The sequence below is a fragment of the Mytilus trossulus genome, chromosome 5 (assembly GCF_036588685.1).
Source record: "Mytilus trossulus isolate FHL-02 chromosome 5, PNRI_Mtr1.1.1.hap1, whole genome shotgun sequence".
Classification (NCBI taxonomy): domain Eukaryota; kingdom Metazoa; phylum Mollusca; class Bivalvia; order Mytilida; family Mytilidae; genus Mytilus; species Mytilus trossulus.
In genome coordinates, this window is record NC_086377.1 from 3674106 (window position 1) to 3694806 (window position 20701).

At 33.1% G+C, this 20701-nt stretch overlaps 3 protein-coding genes across 3 annotated transcripts in view; 2 read left to right on the forward strand and 1 right to left on the reverse strand.

Annotated features, from left to right (window-relative positions):
• Window positions 1-897: 897 nt before the first annotated feature.
• On the forward strand, window positions 898-3349 carry LOC134719314 (uncharacterized). The gene is made up of 3 exons (XM_063582322.1): window positions 898-1164; window positions 2177-2461; window positions 3327-3349. The coding sequence occupies exons 1-3, from the start codon at window positions 984-986 to the stop codon at window positions 3347-3349; spliced, it is 489 nt and encodes a 162-aa protein (XP_063438392.1). The 5' UTR covers window positions 898-983.
• A 2453-nt stretch (window positions 3350-5802) lies between these two features.
• Window positions 5803-14194, reverse strand: LOC134719359 (L-rhamnose-binding lectin CSL3-like). Its single transcript, XM_063582365.1, has 3 exons — window positions 14061-14194; window positions 7198-7476; window positions 5803-6114 (listed from the first exon to the last, which is right to left on the reverse strand). Exons 1-3 carry the CDS (start codon window positions 14113-14115, stop codon window positions 5837-5839), a joined length of 612 nt encoding a protein of 203 aa, XP_063438435.1. The 5' UTR covers window positions 14116-14194; the 3' UTR covers window positions 5803-5836.
• A 1846-nt stretch (window positions 14195-16040) lies between these two features.
• The window catches only part of LOC134718461 (uncharacterized), a 51494-nt gene continuing 46833 nt past the window's right edge, over window positions 16041-20701 (forward strand). Inside the window, exon 1 of the mRNA XM_063581000.1 lies at window positions 16041-16164. The gene's annotated coding sequence lies outside the window, so the exon portion shown is untranslated. The remainder of the gene's footprint in view (window positions 16165-20701) is intronic.

Here is a 20701-nt window from a genome sequence, read left to right on the forward strand (position 1 = left end):
GTATTCATCGTCATATAAAGTTAACTGATATTACTCGAGCTACATATATTATGGACGAAAATGTCCGTTATGTAATCTGCCGCATATGAACGGTTGTTTTTCACTTGTATGGTCGATTAAAAGCATTTGATTTTTTCAGTTTTATAGTCCATACTCCCTTTTTGAATTTGCCTTAGAATTCAGCATGATGTTACACTTTTAAAGGTTTAGGTCCGGTAAGGACCGATTTTAGCCTCAAATTTCATTTTCATTTGACGAAAGATTTTTACCACTTTATAAACACTTAAGTGTCTATTTTATTTGAATCAATTAGTTTATGTTAAAGACTTTTACTGATTTAGTCATAAAAAACGTACCGATTCAAGCTGAAATATGAAAAATCTACCAAATATGCCGAAAAATGTCATTTATCAGATGGTTTTTGTCAAAAATGAAAGTGGCTGCATCCGTGTTCATCCTCGACCTTTATATATGTTATGTAATATCATTAAAATACAACTTACATTTCAATATTAAGGATGAACACGAATGCGGCCACTTTCGTTTTACACGAAAACCGTCTAAAATTTAACTAAAATGCTAGAGTTATGAAGATTTCAGTAATTTAGCATGACTTAATGGTGCTAGTTCCCGATATATGTGCATTGTACTGTCAAAATCAGCCAAAGCCAAAATTTATGTAGCAGAAGCATTCTACTGTCCAATGAATAACTAAAAGTTTACATTTTAACAATTTTGTAAAACTGCTATAATTTGGGCACAAAAAGGGGTCTTACTGGACCTACTCCTTTAAATGAATAAAGTTTTCTAAAAGTTAATATTATAGAAGATAAGATTAGTCTTTCAATGAAATTCTAAAGATTTAATTTATTACAGGTCCATCACCTTTAAACAACTTAAAGGTGGCACTTGTAAAGTCGACAAAAACAGGCTTTAAGATTACATGGGATAATCCTGTATTTCCATCCGAAAAGCATATAGAAATGTATAAGCTTATTGTAAACGGAAAAGAACGTGATCTGTTTAAACCAGATATTGAATGTAGTTGTACATGGACGCCTAAACCTGAAGAAGATTGTGATGTGTATACATTTGCTGTAATTGCATATAGTGTTAGTGGGACAGAGAGTAAAAGTGGTGAAGTGACATGTAACATGTTAAGAGGTACGAAAATATATAAGTTACTTTTTTTCTGTTTCTAATTGGTACTCTATAGCTAGTGTTTACTGTTATCTACTTTTACTTTTTATTAGAGGTCAATTCATATCATTATTAATTTTTCCGTTCTATTATTCAAGAATAACACATAAAAAATCATTATACAGACCATACCCCATCTTGATCTGAGGAAATAGTTGCGAAATCTTCTGTTGAGACTCTTGGTTTTTTTTGTGCTCACCCATTAACCGTCTATGACCTAATGAAGCGTGATTTAAAGTCAGAGTGATTTTTATTAAGGAACGTTATTAACAGTTTTAATATAATCATTTAGTATCCATTTAAGACCACCGACGTATACCTCAAAGCAAGGCAGGTAAGATTTAGTAAAATACCCTGCGATTTGTACTAATTCAGATGTTAAAATGGGCATTATTATACCAGGCTTTTCGATATCACAACCTAGTCAAAACATTTACTAAATTTTATCATCGGTACAAGGACGTCAATCATAAATAAAATTCAACATGCAGACGCCTTATACGTTCAGATATTTCACATCCAATATTTATGGTTATATACTAAAAAGCAAAAAAATGTTGGCATTCACCTCAAAAGCTAACAAAACCTTTAAAAGGACTTCAAAAGGGCTATTGTTTGGATACTGTTGTTAGGTCATAAAAGATTGCATAGTTTGGCTTTAATATTGATTCACTTATATGGTCTTTTCATCGAAAGTTAACACATTTATTCTAAAACCAGTTGTTGGCATGCTATGGGTTATGTTCTTACATATTGTATGATGGTATAATACTAAACCCCTAACGGAAGGAATTGATATGGAACACGACAGCTGTCTTATGTGTAACTCTGATATTACTTGATGTTATTTTGTCTTTACTTAATATGGTTTTGACATTCCGTCATAATGTTTTGATTTAAATCAATATAGAAGAGTCATCACTTAATGATAAGCTCTAAATGTAATATCTCAACATATTCGGGTTTTTCTTTTTAGCTCCTGTGCCTCCTCGTAATATAAAAGTTGAGAATTATCCGAATGGAATACAATTGATTTGGGATCATGCACATACTCCGAAATTACACTGTATAAAACACTACACTATTAACATAAAGGATAATGGGAGGCAACCACTACCACCTGTGATTGTTCATTCACCTCAAAAGTCACAACTGATCAGCAATTTGAAACCAAATAATTGTTATACCTTCGAAGTAAGCACTTGCTCTACAGAAAACTTTGAAGGCTTATCTAGTGCTCCCATCGAAAGTGAAACTGGCGGTAAGCACTAACATCAGTATCATATGACTAGTAAATATGTATCTTTAGGTAAGACATATATTTATTTAAATCAGAGTGTGTTATTGTGCTAAATATATTACGACATCTCTCACACTAGTTCAAACACTGTTAACATTTTTTTAGGCTTATATATGTATGCTTCACATTATAAACTGTATCATATATTGTGTACTTCCTATCCAAGAGATTGATAATTAACGATATGCGATATATACCATATGGATATTCAAAAGATCGCACTCTAACAACAGCATGACAAAAACGACCAAAAGACAAACAACATTATACAAAACACAAAACAGATAACTAAACACTATGAAACATAAACTTCACCCAAACCGGGAGATTATATGTGGCCCGGTAGTTCAGGAAGATCATAATCTACATGTACCAACAGACATGAAAATTCACTACTAAGGTCTCCGTACGGCCTTTAATAATGATCAAAAACCCATATCGCATAGTCGGTTATAAAAGGTGAAATGACAAATGTGAAACCATTTAAACGAGAAAGCCAACAGTCTTATTGATGAATTTAAAATTCAAAATATATGATCTACAGCAAAAGACGGCAATCACTGACTTACAGGCTCCTTACTCTGGACAGGCACATACAAGATGTGGCAGGGTTAAATTAGTTCAGTGGTGGCAAAACCGCCCCTTAACCTGAGACATTTGTATAACAGTTATTATACAAGAAAGGTTAATAGGGCTTAAACATCAGATGGATATATACGCAGTAGAAAACATCCAACGTAAAAACAGACCGGGCATGGCAGGGTACTAAGCCTGGAATCTTTGATGATTTTTTGTAAAAAAATATTATCCTATTATCTTATTTCAGATACTACAGTCGAATCACATTGAAGTTGATTAGAGCATTTGACTTCTGGATTTTTTGGTGTGATATATATTTATATTCTGTAGAATAGAACAATTAAAAGTGGATGTTTCATTAGATAATATGAAGACTACACATCTGTAGGAATTAGTGCTTGCCTATCCTTATATTTTGTATATTTCAATATGCGTCTTTACTAGAAACTTACATTTTTACATTCTGTAAAAAAAAAAATCATAATTAATGAATTATAATATGTGAATTTAGCAATTATTGATTGAACATCCGTGTACTAGGGACATATTCTTATTTTTCTGTTGTTATAGTATGATCCCGTATGAAATGATTCTACGGAATATGATTTCAAATATTAGAACTTTGAACCAAGAAATGATGTTTTAGATATCCAGTAATTTACTACACTGATGAGACAGCAACTCAACGGAAAAATAACTAAACAACATATACATGAAGAGGGCAACTAAATGTTTATATAATATGTCAAACCTTACATTGTTCAAAGTTTAAGAAATAGTAGATGAACAATAAAGGAAACAGTAGTATACCTCTGTTCGAAATTCATAAATCGATTGAGAAAAAAACAAATCCTAGTTACAAACTAAAACTGAGGGAAAGATATCAAATATAAGAGGAGAACTAAGGTATAACAGAAACACAACACTAAAATGTTACACTTACAGAAACGAACTATAAAATAACACTGGCCATTTTCTGACTGAGTACAATCTATGCTTACATCTACGTCATAAGATATATGATATGTACGACTAATACTAAAAAATTCCCCATTGATAAATTGGTTAATAAATGAAAATAACTTGACCGAAGATAAATTTAGCTATTCTTGTTGAGTACCTATAATTACTCATACAGCTACCTTTTTACTAGTATATGATACTAGCCCTGTCCATTATATTATTCGCTTCCGGACACACGCAGTTTATAAGTAGTATTTCATTGGTAGGTGTAGAGGTACATGGATAGGTGACAAATCAACAAAATTACTCTCCTTGTAAGTAAAATATCGGTAATAATCCCTCTTCTTGTCGACTTGTATCTTTATCATTATGAGACTGATTTCATACAGGAACTTCTTAGGCGTAATGATAAGAAGTTAGCAATATCCTTTTACTTTACTTTCAGCTTTATATAAGATTTCTCCGACATTTCGAAATTTTGACCAGGCAAATTAAGCAGGTTGTCGACGTCATAATGTACATTTTCTAAGTAGCAACATTCCAACAGCACATGCACACGGGGTATATATCTCCCAATTGATACAATATTCCCGTGCTTGTATTTCCTATCATGATTTTCTTACTGCTCACAAGGAAGCTATAAAACCTTTCCACAGATGATATCGGATATGTTCCGTACGTCGTAACTACAATCCCCTTCACTTTCATGAATGTGAACCACTGCATAAGACTATTTACCAGATGTGTTATAACATGAGCAACACGACGGGTGCAACGTGTGGAGCAGGATCTGCTTACCCTTCCGGAGCTCTTGACATCACCACAGTTTTTTGTTGGGTTCGTGTTGCTTATTCTTTAGTTTTCTATGCTGTGTCATGTGTACTATTGTTTGTCATTTCCATTGTTAGCCATGGCGTTGTCAGTTTATTTTCGATTAATGAGTTTGACTGTTCCTTTGGTATCTTTCGTCCCTCTTTTCCAAAAATTGAACATGGTGTCCTTGTAAAAAAGTGCAAAATAAAAATTGAGCGAGACAATCAAAGACCCTTTCTATTTTACAATAGTGAACGTACAAAGTTTAACATACACATCCCAACGAGAAGAACACTTGATAAAAAGTTTCTGGCATGGGACAGACTCAGTAAGTTTGTAGCAGGGTTAAATATTATGAGCGATCAACCTCACCATCAAAACATGTGTACGTGTTCAAGGCTATATCCAAACGAAAGTTATTTTTCAGAGTTTTCAAAACTTCCCGCCCTTCGTTAATTGACTTTGTAATAGTAGTAAATTTGTTCTCGTTATGAAAATCCATGAAGCATTTGCTACTAAACGTAAAGCAAGTATAAAACCGTTAACCTGCTTAGCTCATTTAATGCTTTATGATTGCTCATTGTTGAAAAATTGCGAACACATAAAGTTGTTTTAAAACTATTTCATTTGGTCTCTTTTGGAAAGTTGTCCAATTTAACCTTATCACTTTTTCTTATTTTTTTATTTTATCTGAATGGATAGTAGAACAATATGGATTTCTGCACCAATATATCCTATCAATTTGGTTTTTGTGATCATATGGTGGAAGACAATGAAGTACTTACAACTCATGTGTTCTTTTTATGTAGTATATTTACTCGAAACCATTCAAAAGCGTTTATTATATAGATGTAAATAAATGTTTGTATGTATGTTCAAATTAAAAATGTCAAAAACTGCCAGATATCGAATTGAACTCCAGTTCATGTATGCCTATTGTTATGCTTATTCCGTCAATAGAGGGGCTCAAAAGGTCTTTTCTTACAAACATCTATAAATAGCTTCAAGGTATTTAAATGTAGGAGGACACGGATCACCGAACACAACACTTGAAGCATCAAATCTACAAGACGGTTTGTTTTCACATACATTGAATAACACATCAACCGAGAACTTTGTCAAACAATAGTTATGTCGAATGAGTCCATGTGGACACGTGACTGTATTCCTCCGCCCATAATTAGCATTTATAATTGACATCCTTCCGAGGTCAGGGCAGTCAATCGTTGTGACGTTACCTTCACATACAGTAACAGTTCCTAGAGAAATATATAAATAAACTATATAATTATACAGAAAAAACTTAATTCTTTCTGGACATTAATTTATAAACCCATAATCACGTCCTCTTTTTCATGAATGTGACCTGTACCGCATTAGTTATCGTTTTTTGTACATATACGAACATCAAGACGGGTGTCACATATAGAGCAGGATATACTTATCCTACCAAAGCACCTGCCATTTTGAGATAACCCACAGTTTTTGGTAGGATTCGTGTTGCTGAGTCTTTAGTTTTCTCTGTTATGTTTTATTGTCATTTCGATTTTTATTGTTATTTATTTTTTTTATTTATTTTTATTTTCATTTTTATTTTCTTGATGGAGGGATGCTGCTCACAAGGAAGCTATTAAACCACGAGTTCCAAATGGTGAAGTTGAAATCATCCTTTCGTAAATTTTACGGACGCCATCACGAGTTGGTTGACCGTTATGGAATAACCGTTTTACAAATAATATCGGATATGTTCCTTACGTCGTAACTACCATCCCTTTCCCTTTCATGAATGTGACCTACCGAATTAGACTATTTACCGGATTTGTTACAACATAAGCAACATAAGCAACACGACGGGTGCCACATGTGGAGAATCTTCCGGAGCACGAGCTCATCCATAGTTTTTTTGTGGGGTTCATGATGCTTATTCTTTAGTTTTCTATGTTGTGTTATGTGTTCTAATGTTTGTCTGTTTGTCTTTTTCATTTGTATAGCCAGGCGTTATCAGTTTGTTTTCGATTTTGTTTTAGTTTGGCTGTCCCTTTGGTATCTGTTGTCCCTCTTTTACGCAAAATCTGTTTGAACGTGTACTGATTGGTACTTCGGTCTTTGGAGAATATGATTTCATTTGGTTATCAGTTTATTTTATTAGTTATCAAAGGTACCAGGATTATAATTTAGTACGCCATACGCACGTTTCGTCTACATAAGACTCATCAGTGACGCTCATATCAAAATATTTATAAAAGCTATTTGTTAGATATATACCAATCGGCAAACCTCGGATGATTCCGCTACTCTCCTTCTGAATCGGCCGAGTTGTGACGAATGAGATATATACTTACCTTCACAGAAATATTCAATTTCCAAATAACTACTTGAGTTTGAGCATGCACTACCAAAGACTCCACCCGAGGCAGTTAATATACAGTTGTTATTCCTATTACATAGATCGTATATCTTCACCAACGAATCCTCCGAAACACAAGTTCCTAATTGGCCTTCTTTTGACCAACAAGTGACTGCATCTGAACGACCATATTTCCCGCGGATTATACGGATTGTTTCCCCCTTTCCACATCTTATACTTCCGGTTTCATTTTCACACAGTAGCTTACGATAACCTGCAAAATATAACATTCACCATTATGTATTTGGCTGCCATATTGAAAAAAAATCGTTAATCTTACACTTTGCCAAGTTTCATGCTTTTACCATAAAGTGATCAATTAGTCTGATATCCGCTGGACTATTATTCAAGTGATGATTACCAATATTTTGCTGCTCTATTGAAGAACCCCTCGAAAGCGACTTCCTTACTTTATTACTTTTAATACTGAATCTTCATGGATGATCTGAATTATGGCAAGGAATTATTTTAGGACCTGTACTTTTTTAAAACACTTTCTTACATGATATTTTTCATTTTTTATCAATCAGCTCATTATTAATTATGGTCATTATGCAGATGACTATACTTTGTCATATTCACATTCTTATAGATTCAATATTTTATTAAAGTCTCGCCACATACAATTACATATATAGACAATGATGTTATTTTATATTAAAAAAAAAGCTAAGACCCAAGTATTCGTTTATTAAGTTTAAATTATACAAGGCCGACACTGACAAGTTTTGGCAAATAGCCATTAGCAAGAAAACAGAAAAATATTGTTTTCCCTTTAAATTAAGATGGCAATTTTATACATTGTAAAAAAGAATTAATGTATTATGATACCCGCAGAAAAATAGAGTAAATACAGAAGTGTGTCCGGAGATTTATTTAAGAGGACTCTTGTACCACATATCATCTACTGTTAACTCAATCAAAGTTATATTCAGACTAAAAGAACAAGAGCAATAGGTGTATAAAATGTTAATCAACAATATCCAATGTATTTACACGATCTTATTGAAATGAAAATCTGTGTTAACTCTTTCAGAAATGACAATATAGCTGATAGTTGTTTCTTACACCAAATTCAATTAAGATAAATTCTATGACCAAGGTTTTATTGGTGGAAAAATCCAAAATACCAGGAGAGAACCGACAACCTTCGCATGCAGGGAAATTGACCGTCTTTGTCAATAAAGAAAGGAGTCGAGGGTTTCAAACTTGCAAACTCGGTACTCTTCAGACTAGGCCACATGATTAAATCGATTTAAAATGTCAAATGGAAAACTTAACCGATAGCTAGGTTAACCAAATCACAAATTTATTGGTACCAAAATATGTATATACAGAAATCTGAATTAGTTAAAAAAATCAGGAATTTTCAAAAAAGCATACTTCACCATGGTTACTTCAACACCTTCTACTTTTTCAAAAAGAAGAAGAAAGAAACTTTTGTATGTTCTATTTTTTTTGTTATGCATGTCACAAACAATTTTGTACAAAAACAGACATGTTTGATGCCAAGATAGAGTTTTGACACCTATTGCCCGGTCCACTGAACATAGCAAATGATAGTGCAAATGGGGCATCCGTGTAACTACGGACATATTCTTGTTCGCGATATTCTAGGACTAACCACGTGCGGGACCCACATATATAAAATAGAGGCAAATGGTTTTGCAATTTAACGTATTATGTATAGATATATTTATATGTTGAGTGTAAATATGCTAACAATACAATTTCTAAATCTTGATCAGTAACATTTGTGTACTAGAATATGTTGTGAACATGTTATTTTTTGTGTCAATGAGATGATAAATTTAGATGTATATGGGTCGTTTTCAAAAAATGTCGAATTTTCAGTACACCCATGCTAACTTTTTTATTTCTAATGGAAATTTCAGTTGTAATGGTTTAAATGAAAGCTTGTCAGATTTGTGATTCAGAACATTAATAATAAACACACCTTAGATCTATTTTGATAAGATTAAACTGCATTTAAGACGCATTTTGGGGGTATTTGTCTGCGTACATTGTCAGAAAATCATGTCTTTTGTCGTCAAATGATTTTTTTGCGATTTTCTGATTGGCTTGATATCTGCAAAGGGACTTTTAAAGAACGTTAAATATTACTTTAACGAAAAATCGTAGCTTCTATATCATTGTATGTAACATATTATCTACACACTAAATCGAATCTGCGTACAGTAGGTTCATGTCTTTCCTGTTACCGCTACTTAAATCAGCCGTTAAATTATTCTCCCTATGAATATTGAATCAGTCAGTGTTGATCTCAAAAGTACAAAGACATCTTTATATTTAAAACGCCTCGTTTCTTCAACGACAGTGTAGAGAAAAGAAATTTCAAGACATTTAGTGAAAAAAATATACTTTTTTTCATGTCTATGCTGTTACCACCAATTTTGATTAAATACACCAACAGTATACTTGTAAAAAGTGCAATAACGTGTTGGAAACCAAATTCACAATAGAAAAACATAATAACTTAACCAAAGGGAGTAGTTAGTTCACAACAGCAATCAAAAACGAAGAAATTTGTCTATCCTGTTATGTCTATCCTGTTACTATGGTTGCTATGGTTACAGTAACAGGATAGACAATTGTAGGCAAAAACGTCAATTTTCTTATCTTAACATATACGTGCAAAACGAATGAAATATTTCGTTGTTTGAAGTCATCTTAAACCTTAAGGTTATAACGTCTTAATCTTCCCAATTAAGCATTCGCAGGTGCAATACTGATATCGGTAACAGGATAGACAAAAAGGTAACAGGATAGACTTTTATATAGTGATGTATCAGAAACGTACGTTCCTGTTACCAATGAAATATAGAGAAAAGTAAACTAACTTATAAGGGATTTACTTGATGTTGGGTTTATTTGAAAGGGTGAAAAAATGCCGAACAATATTAATTGCTATCTTAGACTTGCATTGCTGGTGGTAATTTTAACAACCTTTGAAAACCAATTTTTAGAGGCATTTTTCAGTACAACCTGGAAAATTGGCAAATAATCTATCATATTACAGAATGAATATATATAGAAGTTTATTCTCCTGAAAACTATCTAATTGTCTACGTAAAACAAGCTTAACATTTTATGTAAACCTTTTCTTAATAACCCATAATGTCTTTTGAAAATGGTAACAGGATAGACAAAATAATGAACCACCGATCAAAAAATGTTTCATCATATTCTTGTATGACATCATTAAGATTGCATCTTTTAATATGTTGTTCTTAAAGTACTGTTTGTTTTGATTTGCTTATGTAGAGGGTTGTTTGAATAAGTAACTTTTAATATTTTTTTCATTTTTTGAAAATGACCCATATAATTAGTAGAAAATACTAGAACAAATACATATATACTCTTCTGGGAAGTGCTAGGAAATATGAACACGGCACCAAGTATTTTTTATCAATTTTTCTTAATTGAATTTAATTAAAGCAACTATATATCTCGTCACATATTTTAAAGCTGGATTAACAATAGTACAGTCAAACTTTGAAACCATCTGAGAACATCGCATGGACAATAATCGGGTGAGGGTTTCAATCATGGGCTAACAAACTAGCTCTCCTTCCAGTACACATGTATTCCCTAACGCTTCCTGCACTGTCACATTATGTAAAAGTTTTCTAAGGGGGACCCCCATCGTTCTAAGGGGAGGCCTGGATTGCTCCAGTTATGCTCCAGTGATTCATTATATAATTAACAAAAGTTTCCCAACAAAAGGGCCTCCTCCCGCCCCCTGGATCTGCTATTTGACGCAAATGATTCAACTTAAAAGCAACGGAGTACGTTATACTACTTCTTTAAGATCTTAACCTAGATTTCTTTTATGAATTGCTGAGGCATTTACTGAAATCATAATGAAAATAAGGAAGTTTGTCTAACTGAATATGAGACGCCCCTTGTACCTTCTTTGTGCAAAAATGAAAAATAAATAGACTGCTGGCATTAATGTTGTATTTCAAATCACCAGTTTATAGATCAACCTTTGTTTTTTCATAATGATTTCAATCATATGCAAATGACTGCAATGAACCGTTTTCTTTTTCAATATTGCGTGGCACCTTTTGGTCACAACTTGGGGACACCTGTGGTTCCATTAGGAACCTAAATAATCCAGACTTTGTAAAGAGACTACATTTTATTGATGTTCACTATTCAAGTCAAATATTAATTATTACTGAACTGCATTATACATGACAACACGTGCAAGATTACAACTATGGGAAAATCCTGACATATGCATATTGCACATGGTTAAAATAAACAAGATACCGGATACATAAATACTTGCGGTCAGGCCGCTGACAAGCTTTAATTATAGTTCCAAATTTATGAATTAGTAAACGTATTCTTTATCTTTTATCTATCAACATGAGATATTTATTTTACATGAAATAGATGATCGTAACATTCAAGTATATGGAATGGAATGGGGAATGTGTCAAAGAGACAACAACCCGACCATGGAAAAGACAACAGCAGAAGCTAGGTCGCCAATAGGTCTTCAATGTAGCGAGAAATTCCCGCACCCGGAGGCGTCCTTCAGCTGGCCCCTAAACAAGTATATATATAATAGTTCAGTGATAATGACTCTGAGGATAATGAATGCCATAGAAAAGACTACTCGTAATTTCAAACTGGAAGACTGTGGAAACCTTTAACATTTTGAAACAAAAAAAAAGGGTATAGGTTTTGCACCTTAAATATAAGGATGGACGGTGACCTAAATTAGTCAACAACTATCTTATTTGGTCTCTGGTGAAGACTGAGTTAATTCCTACACTGACAATCATATCACATCTTCTGATATATGTTATCAATTTCACCTGAAAAATTATATGTTCCTATACAACTATATTTTCTAGATATAAATGCATATCGAGGACTATTTTCAAATTTATACAAAACTTGTTTACAAGAAAAAATAAGAAAATTTAAACAATTAAAAATGTAGAAGTCAATTTCTTAATTCATTTTGTATTTATAAAAGTCCATATTTTAAAACTTTTCTTCAAAATTTCATTTCTTAACCCTAGTTTCCTAGATAAATGTTTGTTACTGTCTCCCATTCTGTTATTTAAATAAGTGATAAAATTAAGAAAAAAACAGATAAATAATATAAAAAAGATTTGAAATGATAATAAAATGATGTACACCTTTTCCAAAATATTTCATTTTTCTCATTGAGAACAAGGAATTTTCCCTAAATAAAAGATTAAGAACAAAGGGAAATGAATATATGGACTTTCTAAGCCAGGAAGCCAGGAAGCCTTTGGCCTTTGTTAGTCTTGTATGATTTTTTATTTTTATTCATTTATATATTTCGGTGTACAGTATGACGTCCATAATCACAGAACTAGTACACATTTTTTATTTAGGAGCCAGCTGAAGCACGCACGGGTGTGGGATGTTTTCGCTGTTGGACCGGCGTCGTCTGTTTTCTACTTTATGATCAGGTTGTTGTCTCTGTGATACATTCCTCATTTCCATTCTCCATTTTATTTTTATAACTGACTTCAGACTGAAAATACTTATCATGGACTTTGCACACATTAGTAATTTATAACCGCCCAGACAAATCTTACCACAGTATAATTTATGGCTTACATATGGTCGTCGACCATCTGAAAAAAACCCAACAACATATGGCGAGCTCTTAATCATTCGTGTTCTATATGCTAACAGGGTCGTTTGTATGTATATAAAGCAATATGTTTTATCAAAAATGTTGTTTACACTGTTTACACCAAACAATCAATATGCCATTCCGTGTTACGGAGACACAATGATACAAATAAAATATATATTAGAAATCCGTAATTTATGAAAATAAACGGGGAGGGCCTATGGATTGGGAGGGGCATTATTCAAGCATAAAGGACAAAAAGAGACATTATAAGCAATGACAGATCTGGGATTTTCGTAAAGTGAGACGATATAAAAAAGAAGATGTGGTATGATTGCCAATGAGACAACTATCCACAAAAGACCAAAATGACACAGACATTAACAACTATAGGTTACTGTTCGGCCATCAACAATGAGCAAAGCCCATACCGCTTAGTCAGCTATAAAAGTCCCTGATAAGACAATGTAAAACAATTCAAACGAGAAAACTAACGGCCTTATTTATGTAAAAAAAAAAGAACGAAAAACAAATATGTAACACATAAAAAATGGCAACCACTGAATTACATGCTCCTGACTTGGGACAGGCACATACATAAATAATGTGGCGGGGATAAACATGTTAGCGGATCCCAACCCTCCCCTAACCTGGGACAGTGAAATAACAGTACAACATAAGAACGAATTAAAAAAAATCAGTTGAAAAAGGATATACACTCATCAAATGGACAAAAATACATGTGGACGTGGCCGGGTATTTTTACATCCCGACACAAAAAGACACAATGAGTCTACTGAAATATTATGAACAGTCAAAATAAGAAAAAGAAAACGAAAAGTAATTCGTTATCATGGCCTAAAGGTTAATCTGGTCACTTCATTTCAATGACCCAACTCTAGACATCGGCGACAGTTGAAAAATTCCTTTTAACTGGCTTTTAACTTATATGGCAGGTAATATTATTATAAATATATGTCTATGGCTGATTAAGTATTACACTGTATGGGCACATATTGTCCGAAATGGAAATGAACAACGTTTGCAAAGGATTATAGCAACGATAAAGTACCAGTATTAAACACTAGTTTCTTCAGCTAAGAAAGCAAAACAAAACAAAATTCTAAATATGATATTTTACTTACAATATACTTGATGTAACGCGATACACACAATCACAAATTTCCAGATATAGTCCATTTTAACTTGGAATGCATGTCAACATTTAATAGTTTTTATGCAAATTAGTAACATTTAAAAATATGATTTAATTAGCAATTATGACGTACGTATATTTATAAGTATATTCTAACCAGAACATGATCTGTCAGAATACAATGAATTTATAACTTATTTATAATTTACTGTGTACGTATTTCTTTGTTGTATTATACAATAAAACATCGTGTTTGCATGATTACTGTCATATTTATACAAGGGGTGAGGTTGTACGTCAATTAGACATGAACCCAACAACAAAAAAACAGGATATAGATCTATATTTAAATTAGGGATCAACCATTTGATTTGATTTTTGTCCTGCATTTTTATTTTCCACTCTATTTGGTCCTGCCTTTTTCTTAATTTTTGCTGACTTATCTAAAGTTAATGGTCATTCTGTCGTTTTCGTTTTGTCAAACTGATTGTACTGCCTTTTTTTCAAATATAATTATCCTAGTCTCCCCCTTTTCAATAAAAAATCAAATGGTAGCTCCCTTAGATTGGTTAGACCTTGAACTAATTGCGTTGATGACATTATTTCGGGTAATACTGACTGTTTTATTTCATGGTATTGTCGCAATAACGTGCGTAATGTCATATACTAAAGCCTCTGTCACACCTTACCGGATAGCACATACGGACGCCTAACGGATGAAAATAAAAGTTGTCCGTTGACAAATTGTTATCCGTTGGGAGTCCGTTGATGTACTGTCCGAATAAAACGTACGTGAAACGAATGCATAACAGACACACACCGGATATGCAACGCACGAGAAACGCGGGAAACGTACCGGACAGAACGGATGTCGAACGTACACCAAACGGATGAGTAGTTATATTGGAAGACATTAATAATATTATGTTAACATCATAACAGTCCCTGTTTTTATATATAGATTAGTTAATCTGTATCAGGAGTACATTAGATTGTTTTTGTTTGAGACTGTTTTACTCAATCTTTATATAAGTTATATGTAGTGTTTTGGGAACTGTTGTTTGTATTTCCATCGTTTTCTTTAAAATTATCATGTATATAAGGAGATCATTTTCTGATCCAAAGGGGGGGGGGGGGGGGGGGGGGGGGTCCGGGGCTGAATCCCCCTTTTTTTGCCAATCAATGCATTTGAATGGAGAAATAGAGTTGGACCCCCCTTTTGTCCTGTGTTGGGACCCCCCTTTTTAAAATGACTGGATCCACCCCTGGAGATGTAGCATCATTTCCAATTACCAACAGAGACCAAATAACAAAGATGTAAACAATTATTCCCTTTAGCAGACCCCGATATTATAGATTATGTGGAAATATTTCAAAAGCTGTTGACTATGTCTATCAAACCATGCAAGTATTATAATAATACTTCCATGATCACACATATGGCCAGAGACCACAATTAATTCCTCTATCAGTTCTTTATAACCTTTTGCATCATTGAAAACAATGCATCATGCACTTTTGTCAAATTTTTCGTGTGTGTAATGTATTATAGTCCTAGTCCAAATATATATCCAAAATTCAGAAAAATTGAACCAATCACTTTTACAAATTTAGCCAATACACATCCATACCCCTATTGACAAGTAAAGAGATGTTCCGAACACTGTGAATATTACCTTTTGGCACTTGGTCTAATCACTCATTACACATCAAAATCAGTAAAAATTCAACATCCAAATTTTTTTTTCACCTCTATTCTTTCATTTCCCCCCCCCCCCCCCCCCCCCCCAAAAAAAAAAAAATTAAGTGAGAAAGGGAAAGAAAAAAAATTAAGGAAAAATACACTCTAATTAAAAGGGACTATATTCTTCGACAACGAAAAGCGGGGTCATTAATTGTGGTCTTGCGCTATAAAAATTCCGTTTTCGGAATGAGCTGTCCGATAATGGTTTCTAAATTAGTCACCGCTTTTTAATGGACATAAGCGGCCAATCTCCATCAACAGATCTTGGTTGTCAACAAACGAGTTACTGATGCAGCAAAGTTGCCTGATTTCGTCGCCTAACTTTACAGACTAGCCTATTGATTAATATGTAAGTGCTGCTTCAGTGTAAACAGGCCTATATTTAGCTGACAAATTTTTTGGGGCACAAAAATATTCCACGAATTTGGTCGCACACTCGTGTCGTAGACCAGGTTAAAATTCCCGGGAAATGCAAAAAACTAGTTTCGAATTACGCTTGACTCTACATTATTGTATGAAGTTCTAGATTGATAAGAATAAGGGAACCTCCTATGTATTCATTCATATAAATGAGCCACTGGAATAGGGCTTCATATGCTTATTAGATTATAAATTATGAATTATAAGTGGGAGTTAGTGGTCTAGTGGTTAAGACTGATGACTACAGTGCTGAAATTCCGGAGTTCAACCCTCACTCTGGATGCTAAAAATGTCAGTACTCAAGAAGGGTGATTTTCACCCTCTCACACACATCTCTAGTACCCAGACCAGAGTTTAAACTAGCATGGGTACTATGGGGGCCTCAACTTTGACCTGGAGATCAATCTGCTGATATCTCTTCGGTTTGTCTGTTCCCGCCGAGCAGCCCGTTGGTTTTCTACCAGTACTTTGGCTTCCTCCACCACAATAACAGACCCTGCCCGGTGTCCTAACACTCCTTGTTGATGTGGTGGGGATTGTCCTTGTAAATATTAAACATTGTAAATACGTTAGTGATACATCTCCATTAATTCCGATGGGAGTGTACATGGATCCCACTGTACAGTATATAATCAATAGACAACTTTCATGCACTTTTGCTTAGAGCCCTATTTCACAAATTATGCCATATGTTTATCATGTTTATATTACCTCGGAGCTAGAACTGATTGTTTGATGGAATTCTCACTTTTACCTATAGAATCACATGTTTCAATATTTGCTATCTGGCAAGGTGTAACTCAATCATAAAATTTAACTCAAACCTGCTGTTTTAACATTTTAAAGACATTTTAAACAACGCATAATTAAAAAGATTATAATCATTGGAGTTGGCAGGCCTAAATTCAGAACGATTTAACTCCTTTCCATTTCTTTAGTAGGGCAATTTGATAGGTCTAAATTCAGAGGGATTTTATTATTTCATGCGAGGGGCAAGTTGGCTGGCCTAAATTTGAAGGGGTTTAACTCCTTTTCATTAGTGGGAAGAGTTGGTAGAATATTTAGGTAAGTTGGTCATTGGTGAGCATGGTGAGTTGCCACTAATTTGTCCTCAACAGACTTACTGTAGTTTGTTGTGACTGTGCATCAAAAACTTGAATGTCTTGAATTTTGAAACTGTTTTTGGCACTGAAATTATCTTTATCATGTTTATTATTTTCTCAGCTTCGAGGCATTGAAATTCTTTTTTTTATTTCCCAAGCATTGATTATAGCAATTAATCATGTTCATGATCATCAATGTTAATGATTAGAATGATTAGAAAATTAGGTTTCGTTTAGGAATTGTTTTTTTTTCAATCAGAGGGAATGTACATGGAATAGATAGAAATGGGATTCGTTGAAAAATATTTTGTATTTCTAAGCATGCTAATGATCTTAGCAATTTTATAACATTTGCAAATAGTTTGTTTACAAAAAACAAGATTAAACATCTATACAATTGCAGCTTCATTTATTTAGACATTGCGGTTCGTCGGGCTAAGTAGCTATAGGATTTAGTAGAACACTTTTGTCTTTCATGCTTGTTTGAAAGGGAATGTTTTTTTTAAGTCTACTAAGAATTTTTATTTAACCATTAACAGAAAATTCTTAAAATAAAACATTGAATAGATCCATATATATTGTGTCTTTGTTTTAAAATACTTGACTTTTACAGAAAAAATCATAAGAAATGGAACCAGTACTGAAATCAAATTAACAATTAAGCATTTGGTTGATATAAACTATTTAAGTAGACATTTAACCATATATACCTATTTTAAATTACTAAAACTTTGATGACATTACACATTTTAGTGTAAACAATTGGTACATGATACCCCCGCTTTAAAAAAGTGGGGTATACTGTTTTACCTCTGTCAGTCCATCCATCCCTCAGTCAAACCATCCATCAGTCCATCCCATGGATATTTTAGTTGCATCTTTCTCAGAAACTACTAGATCATAGGCATTTCTTAAATTTGCTTTCAGGGTTTATATTAGCATGATTAGTCAGCTATATCATGTTTTCAGATTCAGAACTCAACAACTTCCTGTTTGTTGAACACATGATAGTCAAGTTGAAAATGGTCGTCCCATTTTTTTCAGGAACTACAATACAAGGATTTTTAGAAATTTGGTTTCAGGGTTTATACATGTACAAGTCATTTTGCAAGTCAGCTACATGTATACTGTACGATGCATTTTGAGATTTATCATTTAATAAAGTTTTTTTGTCATTTTTCAATAAGCACTGTTAAAGTCAGAATTTCTCTCCCATAAACATGATAGAGAGTGTATTGACATTTGGTTAATTTTATAGAAAAAATTCAGTGATAAAAGCGGGTTGGTAGTCACAATTTATGATTTACAATTGAATTTGGTCTTTGATGATATTAATTTTGTTAGGATATTTGAAGTTTGCATTTGCTTTACCACAGTTTCCTTATAAAAAACAATTTACCACTTGTTTAAAATCAGAATTGAGTTTTTGCTGCATTTGAAGAACAAATTTTGTTTTTGTGTACATGTATTATTTGAAAAAAATAACACTTAGCCTAAAATCAATTTTTCAGGATATTTGTTGACATGTAAGTTCTAACTTTATACTGCTTTTAATAAACAAATGAGAGATTGGGCATTCTCAATTATCAGCCTTCTATGATTTATTTTTTGGATAAATGTTTTGCACTACATTTAAACAGTAATGCTAGATAAGATGTTTGATGGCATATTTTTTTGATACTGTTGACCAGATTTAACTATTAGATGTTTGATGCCATACTTGGTAAAATGCTAGCTGTTGACCAGATTTGACCATTGACGCTTATTTACCTCAATTTGTTGACCAGATTTGACCATTGACGGTTATCTACCTCTATACGACCTGTTGAAGTCAGTTCAAATCAATTAAGCAAATTTTGAAGAAGGCCTGTTTATTGTCAGATATCTGTGTATAATTATTGAATTTCTATTTTGGCTGGTGTAATCGGAATGTAAACTTGATTTCCTCTCGTTGACAACTACGGCTTTATTGATTATTTTACCCTTAAGTTACAATAACCATTATTTTAATTAACACAATTAATTAATTAACATTGTTGTGAAGTAGGTAGTTTTTTGTGTGTCTCTGCTAATTAGAGGGTTGTAATGAGTAATTTTGGTGTAGATAAGGCAGGGTTAACGAAGATATAATCACAGATTAGCATGCCTTCATTTGTCAGTAAGTAAATTATTTATATCATTCATTAGGCAAATTGAAAACCATGAAATAATACCAATAATTCTCTTACATTGTATTTAATTGATTTATAGTAATATGCAATATAAATATGCTATTCTATTGGTAAAAATAAATGTACCAATATATAACATGTATACATTGAATAGAAGATGAAATATTGACTATTTATCATGTCTATATATATACTGTGATTTCCAGAGGTGGACACACCATTTTTTGAAAAGGGGTGAAGGGGACTGTATCTGCAGCTAACTAACTTGTATATATATATCTATATCACTGAGAGGAGGAGGGCAAAACAAAATTTTGAATGATTTTTATCAAGCCTGCAACTTTTGTTGCAAAACTGTAATATAGCAACCCTACATTCAGTTGTTGTTATCATTGGCGGCAGAGGGGGTCCACAAATGTTTACTATGTGGTTAATTTTCTTGAAATTTTAAACTATTTTAGACTATCCAGAATTTCTGCCAAACATGGTCGGAAGTTTGTTTATCATCATAAGAATGCATCCAGAAGTAAATTTTGTAAAAAAACCAAACTTTTTATCTTTTTTTTTACTTATATATAGACTTAGTTTTTTCTGCTATTTACCCTGTGTTAAAAGTTTTAAAACTTTTGATACATGTGATAACTGTCTCAAAATATTCTGGATTTGTACATGGTTTTAAATGATCAAAAGCAAGTATCAAGAAAGGGACTTTTTTCCAGTTAACATAACATACAGTCTGCAGTTCAAGTTAAAAAAAAAAATTCGATTCATAAACTTTCCTGGATTTTTAACCGGATTTTTGGGACAAAAATGTCGGTTTATTGATTTGGGGATGTACGTCGGGTTGCTGGTCGGGCGGTCGGCAATTAAATGTTGTCTGTGCATTAACTCATGAACCTTTCAACCAAAGCTTTTAAAATTTTAACATGTTGTTACTGACAGCTAAATGAAGGTCAAGTTCAATAATGGCGATTTTGACTTTTACCGTTCAGGAGTTATGGTTCATGAAAGATTGAAAAAATGGAGTTTCCAGTCGTGTCCGTGCATTAATGCATGAACTGTTCTACCAAATCTTCCCAAATTTTCATTTGACGAAACACTTCACCCGTTGACCAATACAACTTTCTATTGATGACACACTGCACCTGACCAACTTTCTCTTGATGACACACTCCATCTGGTCAACTTTCAA

What these genes read in the sequence shown, in the direction of transcription:
- LOC134719314 (XM_063582322.1), top strand. Translation starts at nt 984, where the DNA reads ATGTATAAGCTTATTGTAAACGGAAAAGAACGTGATCTGTTTAAACCA. An exon ending in GACATGTAACATGTTAAGAG is followed by an intron (nt 1,165 to 2,176) that starts GTACGAAAATAT and finishes TTTTCTTTTTAG; the next exon opens with CTCCTGTGCCTCCTCGTAAT. An exon ending in CATCGAAAGTGAAACTGGCG is followed by an intron (nt 2,462 to 3,326) that starts GTAAGCACTAAC and finishes ATCTTATTTCAG; the next exon opens with ATACTACAGTCGAATCACAT.
- LOC134719359 (XM_063582365.1), bottom strand. Translation starts at nt 14,115, where the DNA reads ATGGACTATATCTGGAAATTTGTGATTGTGTGTATCGCGTTACATCAA. An exon ending in CGCGTTACATCAAGTATATT is followed by an intron (nt 7,477 to 14,060) that starts GTAAGTAAAATA and finishes TATATTTTGCAG; the next exon opens with GTTATCGTAAGCTACTGTGT. An exon ending in AATTGAATATTTCTGTGAAG is followed by an intron (nt 6,115 to 7,197) that starts GTAAGTATATAT and finishes ATATTTCTCTAG; the next exon opens with GAACTGTTACTGTATGTGAA.